The sequence below is a fragment of the Camelina sativa genome, chromosome 10 (assembly GCF_000633955.1).
Source record: "Camelina sativa cultivar DH55 chromosome 10, Cs, whole genome shotgun sequence".
In the NCBI taxonomy this organism is placed as follows: domain Eukaryota; kingdom Viridiplantae; phylum Streptophyta; class Magnoliopsida; order Brassicales; family Brassicaceae; genus Camelina; species Camelina sativa.
In genome coordinates, this window is record NC_025694.1 from 11,697,870 (window position 1) to 11,717,957 (window position 20,088).

At 35.0% G+C, this 20,088-nt stretch overlaps 5 protein-coding genes across 7 annotated transcripts in view; 3 read left to right on the forward strand and 2 right to left on the reverse strand.

The window, feature by feature from the left end:
• On the forward strand, positions 787–2,555 carry LOC104720272 (putative pentatricopeptide repeat-containing protein At4g17915). Its single transcript, XM_010438204.2, has one exon. It carries the CDS (start codon positions 1,039–1,041, stop codon positions 2,428–2,430), a length of 1,392 nt encoding a protein of 463 aa, XP_010436506.1. The 5' UTR covers positions 787–1,038; the 3' UTR covers positions 2,431–2,555.
• On the forward strand, positions 2,749–5,851 carry LOC104718537 (uncharacterized protein At4g17910-like). Its single transcript, XM_010436300.1, has 16 exons — positions 2,749–2,863; positions 2,960–3,023; positions 3,102–3,147; positions 3,340–3,476; positions 3,583–3,659; positions 3,759–3,831; positions 3,914–4,003; positions 4,125–4,198; positions 4,303–4,390; positions 4,482–4,608; positions 4,694–4,798; positions 4,878–5,001; positions 5,081–5,132; positions 5,208–5,252; positions 5,339–5,437; positions 5,524–5,851. Exons 1-16 carry the CDS (start codon positions 2,811–2,813, stop codon positions 5,674–5,676), a joined length of 1,407 nt encoding a protein of 468 aa, XP_010434602.1. The 5' UTR covers positions 2,749–2,810; the 3' UTR covers positions 5,677–5,851.
• Positions 6,598–7,873, forward strand: LOC104718538 (putative RING-H2 finger protein ATL53). Its single transcript, XM_010436301.2, has one exon. It carries the CDS (start codon positions 6,755–6,757, stop codon positions 7,673–7,675), a length of 921 nt encoding a protein of 306 aa, XP_010434603.1. The 5' UTR covers positions 6,598–6,754; the 3' UTR covers positions 7,676–7,873.
• Positions 8,681–10,973, reverse strand: LOC104718539. The gene is made up of 4 exons (XM_010436302.1): positions 10,747–10,973; positions 9,853–10,050; positions 9,544–9,762; positions 8,681–9,107 (listed from the first exon to the last, which is right to left on the reverse strand). Exons 1-4 carry the CDS (start codon positions 10,807–10,809, stop codon positions 8,904–8,906), a joined length of 684 nt encoding a protein of 227 aa, XP_010434604.1. The 5' UTR covers positions 10,810–10,973; the 3' UTR covers positions 8,681–8,903.
• LOC104718541 (probable ADP-ribosylation factor GTPase-activating protein AGD8) overlaps positions 14,194–20,088 on the reverse strand; it is a 9,584-nt gene continuing 3,689 nt past the window's right edge. The window contains exons 1-12 of one of the 3 annotated variants that reach the window (XM_010436305.2): positions 18,867–19,150; positions 18,658–18,783; positions 18,473–18,574; positions 18,221–18,383; positions 16,697–17,445; positions 16,465–16,585; positions 16,283–16,393; positions 16,014–16,186; positions 15,592–15,921; positions 15,361–15,483; positions 14,754–15,264; positions 14,194–14,644 (exon numbers count right to left, since the gene is read on the reverse strand). In XM_010436305.2, coding sequence (XP_010434607.1) covers positions 14,421–14,644; positions 14,754–15,264; positions 15,361–15,483; positions 15,592–15,921; positions 16,014–16,186; positions 16,283–16,393; positions 16,465–16,585; positions 16,697–17,251 — 2,148 coding nt within the window. In that variant the 5' untranslated portion in view covers positions 17,252–17,445; positions 18,221–18,383; positions 18,473–18,574; positions 18,658–18,783; positions 18,867–19,150 and the 3' untranslated portion in view covers positions 14,194–14,420. Of the gene's footprint in view, positions 14,654–14,753; positions 15,265–15,360; positions 15,484–15,591; positions 15,922–16,013; positions 16,187–16,282; positions 16,394–16,464; positions 16,586–16,696; positions 17,446–18,042; positions 18,384–18,472; positions 18,575–18,657; positions 18,784–18,866; positions 19,151–19,296; positions 19,733–20,088 lie in introns of those variants that run through there. The other 2 variants (XM_010436304.2, XM_010436303.2) reach the window with 2 other exon arrangements.

Genomic DNA, 20,088 nt, shown 5'->3' on the forward strand with positions numbered 1-20,088 from the left:
GAAACATATTAATCTTATTTATACTGATTCTGAACCATTGTCTAAAACTTTTATAGCCGATGTGAGATATTGTACATAGTTCATTTATTTCCATAAATTTAAAAAAAAATTTTTTTCTAAAAAATTCTGGAAATTTAAAAAATGTTAATGAAAGAAATATCAAATCCTGATTGGTCGTTTAAAAAATATCGTAATATAGAAATTCTGAAAATTTAAAAAATGTTAATTAGTGACATATTGAATTCCGATTGGATATTTTAAATCCTAGGTAGACAACCTTAGGAGCTTATAGCTTCTCCTTTTTAGTAGTATAGATTTAACTTTTAATTGACTATAAACTTTTATTTTATAGTTTTTATAGTTACTAGTTACTACTACGTTTGCTTTTAGTAACATAAAAAAATGCAATTATTCAACCAAATTATATTATAAAGTACTTAAAAAATTAATTTACTTTTAGTAGTAACATCAAAATTTGCTAATATATATTCAACCAAATAATATTGTAAATTACTATTACTTTTTCCAATTATTGATTAGTTATATATTGTTTTATGAAAAATAATAATTCTGTGTGTATGTACGGAGCAAATACTAGTATAAGTATAAACATTGAAATTGAAGACTGCTCCTAAACCCTTACCAAAAAAAAAAAAAAGATTGTTCTTGAACCCAAGTGTCTTGCTTTTGCAGGTCTTGGATTTGTTGGTTTATGTGATGTGGCAATATTTTAAATTTGGGACTTACTTTGATTGAAACAAAAAAGTAGGAGTTTCTTATGCAATATTATAAACTTAGAAGTTGAAGACTGTTCTTGTAGAACCCCTCTCAGATGCTGCAATGCAGAAAGCACAAAAATTTTAGATTTTTCCGATGCCCATCACATTCTTCGCCGAGATCTGAATCTAAATTATCGAACTTTCTCCAATTCTTTCGTTTGTTTATCAAATCCAAATGCCACGAATTCATCTGCAAATCTTGCTTCTTCTTCTTCTTCTTCTACCATTCTTCTATGTTTGTTCGGATTAATCCGATAGAATGGTTCGTGGGTTGGTGAATTTCACCGGACTATCAACGAGGCTATTAAACATTTGCGTTGATTCGCTCTGCAAGTTTCGGAAACTGAAGAAAGCCGAGTCTTTAATCATAGACGGAATCAGATTAGGTGTGCCCCCTGATGTCGTCACTTACAACACATTAATCAGTGGGTATTGTCGATTCGTTGGTATAGAAGAAGCTTACGCCGTGACTCGTCGGATGAGAGACGCAGGGATTAGACCAGACGTCGCTACGTATAATTCTTTAATAGCTGGAGCAGCTAGACAGCTGATGCTAGATCGTGTCCTCTACCTGTTCGACGAAATGCTTGAATGGGGTATATATCCTGATGTGTGGAGTTACAATACTTTGATGTGTTGTTATTTTAAGTTAGGGAAACAGGAAGAAGCGTTTAGGGTTCTTTATAAGGATCTTCAGCTCGCTGGGCTAAGTCCTGGTCCTGATACTTACAATGTTCTCCTTGATGCTCTATGCAAGTGTGGGTATATAGACAATGCTCTTGAGCTTTTTAAAGAGATGCAGAGTAAGTTTAAACCTGAGCTTATGACTTATAACATTCTTATCAACGGGCTTTGTAAAGCCAGGAGGGTCGGTACTGCGAAATGGATGCTAACAGAGCTCAGGAGATCAGGTTACACTCCGAATGCTGTTACATACACAACGATACTAAAGTTATATTTCAAGACTAGGAGGATTCGAAGAGGGCTTCAGTTGTTCTTAGAGATGAAGAGAGAAGGTTATACATATGACGGGTACGCGTATTTCGCGGTTGTTAGCGCTTTGATTAAGACAGGAAGAACGAAAGAGGCGTATGAGTATATGCAAGAGCTAGTTAGGAAAGGTAGGAGACATGACATTGTTTCGTACAACACATTGTTGAATCTGTATTTTAAAAACAGGAATTTGGATGCGGTTGATGATTTGTTAGGAGAGATAGAGAGGAAAGGAATGAAAGCGGATGAGTATACGCACACCATTATAGTCAATGGTTTGTTGAGGACAGGACAGACGAGAAGAGCTAAACAGCATTTTGTAAGTATGGGAGAGATGGGGATTGGATTGAATCTTGTGACTTGTAACTGTTTGGTTGATGGATTGTGTAAAGCGGGTCACGTGGATCGAGCGATGAGATATTTTGAGTCGATGGAAGTGAAAGATGAGTATAGTTACACTTCTGTTGTGCATAATCTCTGTAAAGACATGAGGTTTGTTTGTGCTTCAAAGCTGCTATTGTCGTGTTACAATAAAGGTATTAAGATTCCGACATCAGCGAGACGAGCCGTTTTGTCGGGTTTACGGATGTCCGGGTGTTATGGTGAAGCGAGGAAAGCCAAGGCTGAAATGAAGCTGACTCCGGTTGGGAATTCTTGACGATCTTCTTTACACCACAAGTTTTGAAGTGAAAAAGTGTAATGTACTTTGTGTGTATCATGAAATAGAATAACAGTTTTGATTGAACCGACGGGACCTATTAATTGAACCGGACGGTTCGTGATTAAAGCGAAATTAAAATCTGTATAGTATTTGTCTTGGAAGTCTTGATTCTTTTACATTCGTGGGCTTTATTATTATTGTCTCTATTTCATGTGAACCGGATAAAATCCTACTAACCGGACATATTAGTTGAACCGGCCGGTTCGTGATTCGAGCCAAATTAAAATCTTCTTCTTCACATAGTAGTTGTAGTTTGATGAACGAGGAAAAGGGACTGACGAAAGTTTTGATCTTTAATCTCTGAGTTTTTGTTTTTGATGGATTCTCTTCCAAAACAGACTACGAATCCAAACAAGTATCTCAAAGAAGAGTAAAGCTTCTCTCTTTTTGTCTACTCGAGTTTTGAAAATTTGTGATTCCTCCTCCTCTGTTTATTGGGTTTTTGTTGGAATTGACTTTGGTGCAGATTTGTAAGCAATCTTGATGGATCTTCAATTCTGGAAATCGCAGCACTTTTGACCATTGTCCCTGTAAGTGTATTTCCTTTTGGACCCGTTTCTTCGATTTTGCTCAGTTTCTTATTGATTGATTGACGTTTCTGGTTTCAGCTCTTGGTTCTTTTGCGTTACTCCATTGGCCTTCACTGCAAAATTGGTTCGTTATCTTAATCTATTTCATCTTCTTAGTAAACAAATCTGGTCATAGAATTTCGAAAAATGTCTGCTTTTTTTGCAATAGGAATCATCATTGAGGTGTAAAGATGTTAGTGCATAGTGATTTTTTGAAGTTGAGTGATGTTTATCTTAGTTCGATTAGTCTAAAGATGTTGTTACATGTTTGTTATAGATGATAATGGTGGTAAAGCCGTTTCATCGAAGAAAAACGACGATGAGGTTGTTGTTTCAAGAAATTGGAAGGCTTATACTTATGCCATATCCTTGGACTTCATCTTCATTGTCTTCCCCATGCTCCTGTTTTTCACCGTATGTTCCTTTCAAACTTTTTTTCCACTTTTTGTTTTGTGAGCACATTTGACTAGCCAATTGCCACATTTGATGCTTTCTTTATAATCATCGAAACTGATTACAGGTTCTATCAGAATGGGTCTATCATGGAACAGTATTGTTATCTTTGTTGTTGCTGATTCTTTCTGTGAGATCCAAAAGGTAGAACTTGTAAGTCATGGCATTTTTCGTTATTTTTTAAGACACACAATGTGTTAGTTACGGGTTTTGACTTAAGCTAAATGAAGCTTTTTAAACTAGATCTTCTTCAGGGGTGCAGAGTGAACAGTCTCTCTCGTTGAGAGCAAGCGTATCTTCTTATAGAGTTGCTCTGGTATACAACATTGCTTTAGTTTTACTTTAAGCCAACTCTGCTTTTATCTTTCCATCTACTCTGAAAGATTTTCCATTTGCAGATGCTTATTACATGCTTGTGTATCTTGGGGGTTGACTTTACTATCTTTCCGAGGAGGTACGCCAAGACAGAGACTTACGGTACTAGCTTGGTATGCTTGAAATGTCAAACCTCATTGTCCTTTAGGCTCTAAACTAATATGAGATTTGTTCATCCTATTGTGATTAGTAACTTTGTATCTGTCTTGATATTACAATATGAAATGCAAACAGATGGATCTTGGGGTCGGCTCTTTTGTTTTAGCAAATGCTATTGTTTCTCGGCAAGCTAGAGACGTGTCACCAGGGTGAGTGATTCTCCTTAGCACCCCATTATCCTTTTTCGAAATGCTTTGTTATTACTTCAGTATTATGCGAACTTGGTCCAATTTTTTTACTTGCATTGCTTCAGAAACTGGATAACTGGAATTAAAGCAACTGCTCCACTGTTATTACTCGGGTTTATTCGTCTCTGGACTACTTCAGGTGTAGATTATCAGGTAAATAAACGTTCCATGATTCCTCTTTATTATGCCTTGATGCTTATCACTTTACAGAGTCTAACCATTGTTGGTTCTAAACTATATGAAGGTCCACGTAACAGAATATGGAGTACACTGGAATTTCTTTTTCACACTTGCAGCCATATCTATTCTCACATCATTTGTTAACATACCAGCTAAGTACTGTGGAATCCTAGGTTTCGCTGTTCTTGCAGGTACAGTCCAATTTTACTTCCTTTTCTCTCTTAATTACAAGATAGTGAAACCTAACTAGCTTCTTCAACTTCCATTGGTTCTCAGGATACCAAACTTGGTTGGTTAGTGGACTAAACACATATTTGCTTTCTGACGAAAGAGGAAGTGACATTATCAGCAAAAACAAGGAAGGAGTATTTAGCATTCTTGGTAAGGTTTGATTTGATTTGATTTGGTTTACTTACTACTCTCTTTTGATTCTTCCGCATCTAACTTTCTTTTGATTCAGGTTACTGGGGCATGTACCTCCTTGGCGTTCACTTAGGCTATCGTCTCTTTTACGCAAAACATTCAAATATTCGCAGCACCACGAGCTCAGTCGCTAGAGTCTTTCTCGTTTCTCTTCTCTTATGGTAAAAGCAAGCGGTAATAGAACATTCAATCTCATTATGATAAGATATTCATGGGTATATATATGTATGTTTGTCTCAGGATTGTGACTATACTTCTTGACAACTACGTTGAGAGGATTTCTCGTCGAACGGTAATGATACTCACTTAAAACTGAAAAAGCATTTTAGGCGACAGTCTTGATTGAAACCATTTCTACCTTCTGCAGTGCAACATGCCTTACGTTACTTGGGCGCTCGCGCAAGATCTTCAGGTCTCTTTATAGTTCAGAATTGATCATAATGATGAAGACTTTGTCTTCTGACTTGAGATTTGATTCGTCTTTGCTTTTATTTTCAGGCGCTGGGGATATTTATGCTGTCTAGTTATATACCTATGAACAAACTTTCATCACTTGAAGAAGCAATTGACCAAAATCTATTAGCTACCTTTCTGCTTGTAAGTCTCTTATCCACTGATTTCTCCACAATCCTTATCAATCTTGATCCTCTTTAAACTGATTTCACTTGTCTCGTTGTTTACAGGCAAACCTTGGTACAGGAATGGTGAACCTCACTATAGATACCATCTTTGCTTCTCCATTCTCTTCTCTTCTGATACTAACCGTTTACGCCTTTGCTTTATCTGCTATAATCGGAACCGTTCATTTTTCCGGGTTCCGGTTAAAGTTCTGGTAAATTAGTAACTCACGACATCTTGTAAACTTGACATTATTTTTGGATTCAGATCTGATTGTGTGGCATATGAGCAGAGAAGTTAAAGACAGTCTTGTGAAGTCTGATTTTTTCTTCTGTGCATGAAACTTTTGCCGTGATGAGTTTTTTTTCATTACAGAGTGACTTTTGATGATAAGACTGACTTGTTCACCAACGACGACCAGAAATCTTTTTATCACCTGTTGACATATCATCAAATCAAACCAAACATCATAAGGATATCACAAGAAGTGTTTGACATGATCAACTTACCAATAACTCCTCAAGTGTAGTTTTTGATTCAAGATCAGCCGATTTGTTGATCCCTAAAAAAAAGTGAGCAGAAGATATAGACTTTGCGTTTGAGAGCTTCTTTGTTGCTCCATCCGTTTCTGTAACTGGACCAATGTTGTCACTTAAACACTCGGGCTTACTTGAACTTTCTTGGGGAATTGTTTCTTGTTGCATATCAATTCAAGGTATATATCAAACTATCAATGAGGATAGTAACCGAAGTTATAAACTACACCATTGCGGTCGATGCTCAGCTTTGCAAACAGCCCAAACCAAAGAAGCTTTTGGTCAAACTCGGGTAGGTTGGACTTTTTATTTATGTTAATGTAATGTTTAAAACTTTAAATCAACACTATTACAGATCTTTCAAATAGAAACATATGACATCAAAATCAAAGCTAACCATATTAACGTACCACATTCAATATCTTAGTCAACAAGCCAATTATATCATCAAAAGAAAAAGAAAAAAGAAGCTAAAGAACAAAGTTAAAGTCACATTAAAAGAACAAAAAAGTATGGGAGTACCCAAAGAAACAAAGCAAAACTTCTCATATACCACAAGCATCTCTATTCTATATTATAAGATATGAAATTTAGTACCTTCCACATCTATAAACCTCATCTCATAACACATATATAAACAAAATTCGTACCTTCTTTATGCTACGATGTGGATGATCACATTTATAAGAATGATCATTGTTTGATTTGTCCCTCAAGGATATAATTTCCTCTTCTTCTTTTTTTTTTTTTTCCATCTTTCATGGAGTCCGATCCAAATCCTAATGCTTGGACTCAGTATATAAATCCAAGAGACTGTACTCAAGGCTTATGTTCCACATTTTGCCCTCAATGGTGTAGTTACATCAAATTCTCTCCACCACCAATATCTTATGAACAATTCCTAAACGACGGCGTTTCATCAAACGATTCAAACCCCAACCTCTCCCCTCTTGTTATTGCCATTATTGGAATATTTGTAACTGCCTTTCTCTTGGCAACTTACTACACTCTTGTCTCAAAGTACTGCGCCAACGACACCAACAATGAAGCTGCCTCGGAAACCGGAAGATCAGATCTCATTCTTGATGTTAACTCGTCGGAAAATGGAGACCAAGACGATCCTTTTGCTCACGAGTCGTCAAACACCGGTTTAGACGATGCTGTCATTAAAAAGATTGGATTCTTCAAGTTAAAGAAGCATCAAAATGGGTTCAAGATCAACGGTACTGATTGTTCAATATGTCTTGGAGAGTTCAACGAAGACGAGAGCTTAAGGTTGTTGCCTAAATGCAACCACACTTTCCACGTCGTTTGTATCGACCGGTGGCTCAAGTCTCACTCAAACTGTCCACTTTGTCGGGCTAAGATCATCGTCCCTACCACTCAACAACCCGATCATCGTGTTGTGGTGATGAATCTTGATCAGTTTACAAGCAATGAAGGAAATGTAGTCGTTGTTGATCATCGGGAAGTGGTTAGTGTTGCGATTAGTTCTCATCATCCACGTCGGTTCTCGGCCGCGGATATTGTTATGCGGATAAGCAGAGACGGAGAAGAGGATCAAGAGGGAAATAATGATCTTGAAAGTGGAAACAGAGTGAAGCATGTAGACTTGAAAAGATCATTCTCAAGTGGTGGATTGGTTCTTGGGACACAAGGAAGGACTAGATCATATCTCTAAACATACTTCCCCTTACTCTGATTAGTTTCCTTTACATTATATTTTTTTGGGGGTCGGGGTGGGCATATGAAAGTATGAAACATATTTTATTGTATTTACACTTTGAGAAATTTTTACATACATACATATAAATATAATGGATACAAACATCATCATCTTAGTTTAAAGGTTTTAAGTTTCTGTGTCTTTATATAGTTTTTGGTTTTTTAGAGAATTTAAATCATCACATACAATTGAATTTAATTTTATTACAGTTTATGTATTTACTATTGATTAAACTTGATATGTTTTTTTTTTAATTGGATCTCATCGAGTACATTAGATGGTTTTCTTTTGATGCGTTAGTTCAAGTATTTTGTTCTCCGAATTTAATTGGTTTTATAGAGACTACAGCATTAAACATTATAAACTTGAAACTAATCAATTTTCTTTTTGAAGTAACATTTTTATTTTGGTTCGTTCCATATAATTATACTGCTAATTGATAACTTGAAGCAAAACTCTTTGAGAGTGGACATATATTCCAAAGTCCCAAATGGTTCCCTTCTCAAGAAAAGTTAAAAGAGAAAGCAAATATGACCTTCCCTACCAAATTGCTTTCCAACACAATGTCCCATGAGAATTAATATCCCAATTTACACCGAATAAAATTAAATTTATTATCACAACACCAATTATATTTAAAGTTCGCTCCATTTATTCAGCTAAGGACCATATGTTATTATTTGGCAGAGCCAAAAATAAAAAAAAAAATCTTTATTCCAACTTTTTTAAGTCCAAACACTTTGAAATGAATCGTTCATTCAGCCTAATATTTTCTTGAAATTGCAAAAAAAATTAACAAAGGTAGGAAATCTCATTATTTATTAAATTATTCCAGATCCTGCACCTAACCAAACCAAATTTACACCATGCATACATAAAATGAAAAACCAAAAACTAATTTTGTTTTTATTCCCACTAAAACCCCTATATTTCCCTTTCTACCCTTTTTGCATCACAATATACAAAACAAGCACATTACAATTTTCACATATTTCCCATATTAGTAGGACAAAACCTAACTTAATACCTTTTTTCAAATGCTAACACAAGCAAAAGACCATTTCTTTGGTATATGAGAAAAGATAAGAGACAACAAGTCTCTGTATTAGCTACCTTTGCGTGTAAATCTTCTAGATGAAAAAACTGGCATTAATGGCAAAAGCTTCGTTTATTTAATCGGTTCTTATCCCATCGGTGATCGATGAGGTATTCCCTTTCTTCGCTTGGCGATTCTGCAGTTGCTAGATGTAGTAAGTGGAGGTGTTGATGGGCTGAAACTCTGGAGATTTGTAATGTTCTTCCCAATCCCAATGCTGCTACTTGAATCCTCTGTTTCCATCAGAAGGTTCTCCCTTCCCTTTTGGAATCCTCTAGTTGTTCCAGCAATCTTTATTTCATTTCCCAAAAACATAGAGAAAAGTAACTTTATCAGAAAATGATTCCAAGAAAAGATATGTTTCGATCTTTTTCTAGAAGACGATTAAAACAAGAAAAGTTAGGTGAAACTGTTAAAACATATACTATCAGATTTCAGGATGACCAATTTCAAAAGTTTTGCTTTTTTTAGGTGAAACTGTTAAAACATATACTATCAGATTTCAGGATGACCAATTTCAAAAGTTTTGCTTTTTTTCTTCCTGCGGTTAAATGGGAATTGAATTTACCAAAAAATGCAAGCAAATGTTAGGTGAAACTGTACAAGACCTGATTTGCTATATGAAACGTGTAAAGAGGGGGAAATAAGAGTATCAACCTTATAAATCAAAGTTTCTTTCTATTTGATTCAATAAAAAAATGAAAAGTTGGTAGTATTGGAAATGTACCTTGCAGCCAAGAGAGCAGAAGCGGAAGCTATCATCGACGAGGCTACGATAGCAAACCTTGCAGGTATTGGTTACACCTTTCCCTGGCCTAGGCTGAGGCCTCTCGTTCAAGAAGACGACTTTAGCACTATTAATCACATATGTTTGGATCCCGGCTATATCAAGATACTTTTGTATCTCATTCACCCTTATAACATCATGATAAGAAGATCTCCTTATCTGCCAAAACCAATCAAGAGTTCAAGACAATCTCAAAACCTCGCAAGAGACACAAGTATTATACAACAATTCAAGATCAAGACCATTTACCTGAATGGTGCGATGATCTTTGTGATGAGCAAGACAAAGAGAGCAAAGAGGGCCATTTGTACAGTCTAAGCAATACATATTGCATTCACTCTTATGAGAGTCTCCATGAAACTTGCAATGAACAAAGAATTGCTCTTTAAGCAAAGGTTTAAGCCATGGAGGCCACCTGTTGTCTTCCTCCTCCGGTCCACCAGCTCCCTATAACAACCAATACAAAAAAGATTATTCAATTTTCACAATCTATTTCATAAACCATCATTACCATTTGGTATAATATACCTCAAAAGAACATTTAGACATTGCTCTTAAACCACCATTAAAAACTTCATAAAACTCTTATTCTTTGGAATTGATCTTGTGATAGAAGTTTGAAATTTGATTCTGTTCCATTTTTAAAAAAGTTGTATGAAAAAGGAATCGCATTAAAAACCCCAGAAATGTTCCAGATTCGTGCTTCACTATTTCACTGGATTTGAGAGGGTTTAAAAGTATAAAAATTTCGAATATAATTGAAGAAAAAAAGCATATTGTACCAATTCGTGACACCAAATAAAGTAAAATTAACTAACGGAATCGAGCTTGAGAGAGAATAAAAATGAGCCATTGTTCTGATTCTTCAAAAAATAAAAATCAAAAATCAAATCTTTTTTTTTGTGTTAGGTACACGAAACGAAACAGAGCAGTTCAATGAAGAACCATTTTGAATTCAAACAGACAAAGATTACTACTTTTTCGCCATTTTCAAGACTTTGAGTTTCAAATTCAATCAAAAAACCCAAACCCAGAAGAAAAAATCGATAAATGAGAAACCATTACACATTTGAAGAACAGAGAAGAAGTAAAAAAAAAAAACAGAGAAATTTAAAAAGGAAGGGTATTGTTATAAAGTAGTACCATGATTCTCCTGTTCTTAGGCTTGAATTCACGGATGGTGTTCTCTTGATCCTCGATCGCCATTTCGTAATTGCACAAAGAAGAAGAAGAAAAAAGAGAGTCTTTTTTTCGAGTCAGCTTCAAACTTTTTTCTATAGAGAGAGAGAGAGATGATTTCTTGCAGAGAAGGTTCAAAAGAGAAAGAGAGAGAGAGAGAGAGAGAGAGAGAGTGAGTCTCTCTTATCTTAGCAAAGTCGACCAACCCAAACCTCTTTCCTCTTCTCTTCAATTATATTCTCAAAATTTATATTTTATAATTCTTTTTAAATTTTTTTATTTTGTTATAAATATCTTTAATTTTTTTAATTTTTTGGACATAACTATCTTAAAGTAGTAGATAGCTAATATAATTGTTTCCATTACAAATAGTTTTAGAAGTGTATTCAAACCATGATTTTGGAGAATTTGATGGAATTTAGAGGGTGTATTCAAACCATAATTTTGGAGAATTTGAAGGAATTTAGTAAATTTAGAATTTTGATAGATTTTAGGGAAGTTCATATGATTTTCTGTAAAATTCTTTCAAATCCCACCTAAAACTATGAGATTTGGATTTCTGTATTTTTAACTAAACAAATCCTCCAGAATCCTAAAAATTATTAAAATCCTAATCCACAAAATTGTTTTGAATAACAGTGGATTTTAAATTAGATTTTTAAATCATTAGTTCAGTGGATTTTAATGGATTTTAAAGTAGATTTTTAAATCATCAGTTCAGTAACAGTGAATTTTAATAGACTTTTTAAAATTCATGATTGAATAACATAGAATTTGTAAATTTCACGCAAATCACTTAAAATGCCAAGTTGAATATACCCCTGTTAGAACATAACATTATTGTTTTGTTGGGTGTTTTACATACACATTGCATTTATGTTTAAATAAATATTTTTTTGCCTATGTTATTAATATGGAATTTTGTATATCTTTAGCATATGTATATTATTATTATTTTTGGTTAGGAAAGTGTAAGTTTTTCGTGTTTGATATTATATTAAGAAGCCAAGTGGAGAAAACTATTGCTTTGCTCCATTATTGTAGTTTTGACATCTCATCCTCTATCCCTTTAGAATCCCCCCATTATATATGTTCTTGTTCTTCTTTGTTTCTTCCATCAAGCATCAGGTGGTCTCTCTATTATTTTGTATATATTTTTTTTACCTATTTTGCTTATTCAAATTTTAAGAATTACTAGAAAATTGCTATAGATATGTGTATGTATTATACACTAAGTTATCTCATGTAATTTCTAAGGTTAGATAATTTATCCCATCTCCAAACACAAACTAACCCAAACGTTTTCAAATAACTTGACTGCTGAAAATAAAATATAATATAATGGCAAAATTGTTGAACTAAATTTTGGTTTATATAAGAAATTTTGTTTATATATATGAAAATATGTGAATGTGTGTGTATATGCACGCGCATGTAATTCTATTATATGTGTGCATAAGAATGAGTTGGAACAAGTGTGAATCGCACTTTACTTTGTTCTTATTATTGGTGTATGTTTGTATATAATAAGAAGATGGATGATATCAATAATAATTAGATTCCATTTTGTTATTAGCTTTTAAAGCGAGCAATAAGCGGAGACAAGCTCATGAATTGGACATAATAACCTAATCCATCTGTGCTTGTTTCATAACTTTTTTCTTATTAATTATTGTACTTAAAAATAAAGAGGAAACTAATGCAGAAACTTAGGTCAAAAGATGGGTGATTAATTATAACAATAAGACACCCTTTTTGTTTAGTATTATTTAGTGCTTGCGTTTGGTTGTTGTTCTGATTTAATTAGGTAAATTAACATCGCAAAGTCAGTACTAACTATTCCAATATGCATCACTTGAAAGGGAAATTGCATTTTAAACTCATGTCCTTTTGATTAGACAATCATCTATATACAGAGAATTTAATCCATTGTTTATACCAAACTTTTGTATTGAATCGTTGTCATGTCTCGTCTGAAATGAATGTACAATTAGTTTTGCTAAACGAATATGAAATTCAAAATTTGCCGAACATTACTAGATTTATCTCCTTTTTTTTTTTTTTTGTTCTATATCCGATTAGGTAAAACGTGGAATTCATTTGATTAAAATTCATCTATATAAGAAGAGTCTAGTCATTGAAAAATCTTCCGTGTTTCATGCAGATATAGAATTTGTTGATAAATCATTTGTTTGTTACTCTATGTATGAACCCTATAATGTAATTTGTTGAAATGCCTATAATAAAATAAAGGAATGACGACAAGGAAATAATTTTTTTAAAAGGATACATATAATATGCATTCTATAGAGACGTCATATGAAAATAACAGCTTTTTATTCATTTGTCATGCATGGGTAGATGGAGGAAGATGCCAATTGTTTTTTTTTAATTTTAAAATAGAAAATATGAAACATATACTGTATTTGATACAAAACTGAAAGTATTTAGTAAGTTGGAAGTATAAAGTCTTTAATTTGATGATAAGTTAGTATCTTTGTGAAAATTTGTGCAGTCATTTAAATAGAAACACACCACAAGTCTTTTATGTATTTTTATTGTCCATTGACTTTGAAAAAATACGCCACTTGACTTTGATTTTCCCAATCCTTGAATTTGTGTTTCGTTTTTTACATTTTTTTTTGGTTACAAAATATTGGAGTAATATATTTTCGTTTATCACATTTTGATCTCTATATCTTACATACTTTAGTTCAGATTACATACACTTGTGTTCAATATTCATGTTAACTTTTGTTTAACTCATGACAAAATTGTGAGGAAAAATCGTTTTATAAGTAAACATGTATAAACACGAGTTATTTTCCTTGAAGTTAAAACTAAAATACTGAAAATAAAAATAAATTAAATTGAAGGGGTTTGGTTAGTCAAAATTGAAGCTCTTTGGACACGGCACGCCATATCTGACCCGGTGGAGTGGACCATCTTCTTCTTATCATCCTTTTCCTTTGCTTGTTCTTCTTTCATTAAATTCATTCTTTTAATATAAAATTCTAGCAATTATATACTAAAATTTATCAACCATAAAAACGAAACAAAGAGTAGACTCAGTCGAAGATCATATTCATAGATTAGTTTCTTCGAGGACATTCGATAACACACTTTAGTATTTCTGTCCAATTTTAAAAAGAAAAAATGTCACATGTGTATTATCCTAGCTTACTCCACTAATCTTCAAATTTTAAACTCTATATAATGTATATGATGTCATAGACTCATACTTCACTAATCTTAATACTTTTACTGACAACTTTGTCGGTTATCATTTCAGTTAAATCATTGATTCTTCACATTTGCATTTACTTTTTTCCGTCGAAGTCAAGTGATCGAACTTTTACCAATTCAACCAAAGATAGTCCTCTAATAAAGTATACGAGAGGATCCAACCCATTAACAAAATCTATAAAACTTAATTAGATTCTGAATCCTTGCTTCTTATCATTAAAAACCAAGTCAACACCAGAGTAGCATAACTACTACTATGCAGTATGCACAAAACCGAAAACGAATTAAGCCTGATTTAAGTCTCTAATCAAAAGTCATTACCCCCATCTTTAGAACACCTAGAAGCTAATAAGCGATCAAGAAAGTCAACAAGATACCTCTCCCTCTCCCTCTCATGTTGTTTTCAATTTTTTGGGTGGAGAACCAGTTGTTGTAGAAACCGATTGATCCAACAAATCTCTAGCACGAGGTGAAGGTTTCTTCATGAGGTCTCCATTAACAGATTCTGCTTCCTTGGAAACTGCAACGTCACTTATTAATAACGGCTGCTTCCAAGGCTTTTCTTGGTTCTGTGCGGTTTCTTCCATTTGCTTGAGCTGCATTCGAAAAGTTCCTTCTGCAGAATCTCAACACACACACATACACATACACCAAGTAAGTAGTAGACTCCCCAAGTTAACATTGATACGAAGAAAACATATCTTCCTGTTATAAGAGAATAGTACCTTGGTGTTTTTGGAATGAGTCCTGATCTTCAACCATCAGCAGAGGGAAAAAATCATCACCAGTGGTAGCTCTTTCAATGGCTAAACAAGTATTGGGTTCTTTTTCACTCCCTGGAACGTAAGGATCATCAGTATCAAGAGGGTCCATAAGCTCTGGCATAGAAGAATCCTCGTCACTAGAAGACTCAGCAGATAGAAACACATCTTCGTTTAGCTCGTTAGAGAGGGATACAAAATCTTCTTCTGTCTTGCCATGTTGGTTAGACACTCCCGCTGAGTCGCAGGGTTTGCTGGATTTATCGACATTCTCATAACTGATCTCTGATAAACACTCCCCGTTAGAAGAATCAAGCACAGACTTTGGCGAAGAATTCGCTAAACTCGCTTCAAGCAATGGAAGCAATGGCTGCATCTGTTCAGCGATGCTAGAAAACCATGGAGTTCCTTCCCGTGCATAAAAAAGAATGTATGAATCCTGTGACAGTACACTATCTTCATCGATTCTGGTAACCTGCCGAAGTTTGTCAAAAACACAAGGAGGAAAAGTTCATTTACGGAAACTATCTATTGAACCACCCAAATCAACTGGATTTACTTAAAATATCACCTTCACGTCATCAAATTGATGCCATATCTTGGGAGCAGACCTCACATAGGACAAGTAATGTCCATAGGTTACTGAATACCCGAGATGCTCCACAAGAGCATAAAGATGGTATTTTGTAGGAACCTGAAGAAGAAGAAATAAAGGAAGTGTGTTTCAAAGTGTGCAGACATATACAAACTTTGAGTAAATGAAAGGGGAGATAAGAGACATTTCACTGCAAGTTTCACGTACATCGTTTTCCTCTTTATCCCTCATATATGGCTGTAAGTCTAACTCCAATGGGATCTTGACATGCTTGAAGATCTTCTCCATATAAAATCCATTGTTCTTGAATCTCTTCAGATGAAATGTGACAACTAGAGGAAGCTTATCAAGCAAGAGTTGCTTCTCCTTTGAGACTTTTTCATTACAGTTATCACATGTCAATTGCTCGTCAAGTTTTTCCACACGGGTAAAGGATTCTAGTGCACTCTCCAGGGTATCCATATCTTCAATTTCCAAACTCAACCCAACAGACTTTTCAAATGTATCAGAGATGGAGTTGCAGTTGCAGCAACGGAGCTGAGACCAGAAATACGCACATGTTTACCGAAACTAATACTGAAAATAGCTTTGACACGTGACCAAATGTATAGTTTGAGTGAACTTCTTACCCCACTGATGAGACGACCTCCAAAGACCTGGTCAACAAAGTTGGCATCTTGAGAAGAGACATAGCTGCGGTAACTTGTTCGATCCAAACAACATCTCTCCAACTTATCCAAAAATGCTTGCAGAAACTCATGAGCGTCTTCTTGCTGATAACGCTGGAAGTCAGGCGAAAAATCTGTGGCAGCTAAGGATACAAAAGAAAACTATGCCATCCAAAGAAACAATTGATAAAGTTAATGACGGAAATGAAACAAATTCAATAAAAGGATGCAATTAAGATGGTGAAGAAAATAATCCGGAGCCATTGGAATTCTTTCAGGCCTCAGTGCAAAATCAATGTGAGTTCGAAGAGCCCTTATAACACAGAAGAACTCATTACCACCTACAAAAATTCAAAGATAATTATTCATTACATAAGGCAACATAAACAAACAAAAAGCTACTACGTCTTACAGTTACAGGGATCTTGATATTTGTATGAACGAAGGCCCTCGATAAGTGGCACAGTGTGAGTGAAACACTGCAAAACCGAATTAAAGAAACAAGTGTTCCCTAAGTTCCAAAGCCCAGCTCCCTAAACAAAAAAAAAATGTCAAATTCGTAATCAGAGATCAAAACTGAAAACAAATGCAGCAACCAAAAAAAAATTAAAAATAAAAATAAAAAATAAAAAATCAGAACATACAACACCAGTGACGGGCTCATCGATCTTCAGAGGTCTTTGCATGAACCCAGACAACAAAGGCTCGCTACATTCCTTCTTAGAGTTGGAGTTGTTATCATCATCATCACTTCCAAAGCCAGGAGAGACATTAGGCGTCCAAGGTTGGCTATTATTCTCCCGGTGATCATCAGACGAGGACCCGTCCCACATAACATCGTCCAAATCGTCAAGAGTTTGCGAATTACCCCCAATTCGAACCTGTGACTCTAGCAGGCGTTGAGTCCCGTTGCCGATCTCATCGTAATCGAAATTGATCGGAGAAGGAACGAATTGGGTTTCGTCGGAAGAAGACGAAGAGGTATACTCATCGAAGTTCGGAGGCGAATCACGATCTCGATCGGGAGACGTAAGAGCTAATGACTGAACATTAACAACATCAGCATCAGTCGACGGGATTTGCGGCGAAGGCGAAGGTGAAGGCGAGTCCTCAATCTCGTCTAGGGTTTCGATCGAGTTGGGGATTAACGGAGTACGAGAGAGAATCGAAGAAGAAACGTCGGAATTAGCCACCAACATCGTCTTCAAGGGTTCGATTTCAACCAAAATTAGGGTTTCGTCAATTTGGAGGATGAAAAGTCGAGATTCCGATGCAACTTTGATTAGAGAGAGATCGGCGGAAGAAGGAAGAGACTTAGGAGAGGATTTGAATTGGGAGGGAAAATCGAATCGCCATGATTTTTAGGGTTTTATAAATCTCTCTCTCTCTCTCTCTGCAAAAATAAAGAAGACAAATCGTGAGGCGTAAAACTGTAAAGTGTGTTTATGTGATAGATACAGATATGCTTCCAGATACGGTAAATTTGTTTTTTCCCTTAGGGTCGGTGGTCAACATTGAGGTTTTTTTTTTAAAAATAATCTAAATTATAAATAATTCTCCTATATATGCGTTATTCTATATAATCCAATGTTTTTTAATTCAGCTTTTTTAATTCAAAATATTTTTGTGAATAATTTGCTCAGTCAAGTCAACCATGGTGATTTAAAACTGTATTTGGTATGATATCTACTTCTTTATAAGGCAAATCAAAGTTTATGAATAAGAACAATAGAATCAAACGGAAAGTAATCTTACTAATTTGATAAAAAAAAATAAAAAAAAACTAAAAAGTCAGAAATATTTTTCTCTTTTTATACCCCAAAAATGTACTAAGAAATATTTTTCACATACATTTAATAAATGTGCAAAATCATGAACATATTAATAAAAGTTTGGCAGAGCCATTGTACCCTACTAATATTTTCAAAACACATTGTATCATGACAATTAAATTTGATTTTAAATCCACTTTTTTCTGCAAACAAACAAAAGATTAATAAAGTCTATAACATATTCCAGTGTATATTATAATAGATCCATATTGTAGATTGATAACAAGTAACAACAAGAGCCACGTCTCAATATTCCCAAACAAAAAAGAAGCTCTATAAAAAACAGAGAAACGTGAACCTCATTGGAAGTTTCTGACAAAGCTTTTTTCTCTTTACCTTTTTTTTTCTCGGTAAAAACAAAAACATGTGAGAGAGCTTGTGTTCTTCTTTCTCACAGCATTCTGTCTTGAATATCACTGAAGATACCGGAAGCTAAAGTTCCAAGCTTCTTCTTTGTTTCACCTGCTATGTTCACCAGCGACGATATGTCTTGTTGCGCCTGATCAAACATTTGAAATCGAACATTTCATGAACTGGTTAACATATGAGGAAGAAGAAGGGGTTTAGGAGTATGTATGGATCTTGTACCTGGAAAGAAAGCCGGTTAATGAGATCGCTAGCAGTTATATCAATATTGGAATCATCTTGGTCGTGACCGTAAAAATCAGCGCTTGAGATAGATGCTGAACCCTGTAAATTACCACAATCGCATTAGAATCGAACGATGAGAATGATGTCCTATGAAATTGTGGGGAAAGTTTCTTAGTACTTACTGCAAACTTCTGAAGAGTAGCTTTTGATTCCATATCAGCATTTTTGTTCTGATCCCCAAAGTACTGTGCTGAAGAAATGGACTTTGCGTTTGTGAACTTCTTTCTTGCTTCATCCGATTCTTCAACCTAGTGATAAAAAAAAATGGCTTAGCATATGACCAGAATATACCAATTTACTATTTTTTTCTTTCTGAAAACCGCAGCTTTACTTGAGATTTTGACGAGTTGGAGCTTGATTTCTTGGGGAAAGAACTGTCCATTCCAAAATCTGAAAAGAAACCTGACGACTTTGGTGGAGCAACATGGTTAAGCACTTGAGTACCAACACCACCACTTTTTCCTCCAGATTGGAAGTCGTCATTGTACTCAAACCGAGATGCAAACGATGAACCAGCTGATGATTTGCTTTCCCCGTTGTTAGTTATAGACACAGCAGAAATAACCGGTGCAACTTCTTCTGGTTTCTGCTCATAAAGATTGTCCTTTGGCTACATTTTATCAGAAAAAAAAAACAGAGTCAGATCTTTTAATGTAGAAACAAGAGAAAATCAAAAAGTCATTACTCCAAAAAAAACAACCCNTAAGAAATCTAGTTTGCCACTATGCGGCCCAGTTTTATCCCAGTATAAGTAGTAAAGCCCAGCTTAACATTGTTTTATGCGATTCCAAAATGTGTNTTCCTGTCCTTTTAGCACCAATAGGTTTCTTAAACGTACTAGGCACAACTGTATTAGAAGCTTTAGGAGAAGAAGTGGCACTGACAGCTTCATGTTTAGGAGGAGGCAACTCTTCCTTGACAGAAAAAGAAGAAACCCCATTAGATGCTCCCGGTAGCTGAGAAGTAGCAGCAACAGGAGACGAAGGTAAGCCAGAACTAGTTTCTTCAGACATGGCTTTAGCAACTTCTTTAGCAAGAATCTGCCTATACAAAACAGCAGCTCTTGAAGTGTACTTAGCCTCAATTTTACCACCATCAGTCCATCCATGTTGCTTAAAGAACACCTGAGCACGGTTGTTCCCACCAAACATCATCGTCCTGAGCTGCTCAGGGCTCCATGAATCTAAATTCGTTGATCTACACAAAAACCCGAGAAGATTTACAAATCTTTAGACCGCAATGTGACATTATTATTCAACGTATTAGAACTATAATGCCTTTAATAAAAAAGCTCAAACCTTAGCTAAAATTAACAACTCTGAGCTAGAACAATGCCTGAAGAATCGAATCAGATTAAGATTATATTACCTGACGAAACTGATATGAACACCGAGATTACGATGAGTAGCTGAACAATCGATACAGAGAAAAATCCCATATGTAACGGATGCCCAAGTTGGATTCTTCGCACTACAATCGAAACATACCTAAATTTTGCCAAATTCAAAAACCAAAATCGAAGATCTAGTCAAACAACACTCAGATCTAAGAAA

What these genes read in the sequence shown, in the direction of transcription:
- LOC104720272 (XM_010438204.2), top strand. Translation starts at nt 1,039, where the DNA reads ATGGTTCGTGGGTTGGTGAATTTCACCGGACTATCAACGAGGCTATTA.
- LOC104718537 (XM_010436300.1), top strand. Translation starts at nt 2,811, where the DNA reads ATGGATTCTCTTCCAAAACAGACTACGAATCCAAACAAGTATCTCAAA. An exon ending in CACTTTTGACCATTGTCCCT is followed by an intron (nt 3,024 to 3,101) that starts GTAAGTGTATTT and finishes TTCTGGTTTCAG; the next exon opens with CTCTTGGTTCTTTTGCGTTA. An exon ending in AGACTTACGGTACTAGCTTG is followed by an intron (nt 4,004 to 4,124) that starts GTATGCTTGAAA and finishes AAATGCAAACAG; the next exon opens with ATGGATCTTGGGGTCGGCTC.
- LOC104718538 (XM_010436301.2), top strand. Translation starts at nt 6,755, where the DNA reads ATGGAGTCCGATCCAAATCCTAATGCTTGGACTCAGTATATAAATCCA.
- LOC104718539 (XM_010436302.1), bottom strand. Translation starts at nt 10,809, where the DNA reads ATGGCGATCGAGGATCAAGAGAACACCATCCGTGAATTCAAGCCTAAG. An exon ending in CTAAGAACAGGAGAATCATG is followed by an intron (nt 10,051 to 10,746) that starts GTACTACTTTAT and finishes TGGTTGTTATAG; the next exon opens with GGAGCTGGTGGACCGGAGGA. An exon ending in TCTGCTCTCTTGGCTGCAAG is followed by an intron (nt 9,108 to 9,543) that starts GTACATTTCCAA and finishes AATGAAATAAAG; the next exon opens with ATTGCTGGAACAACTAGAGG.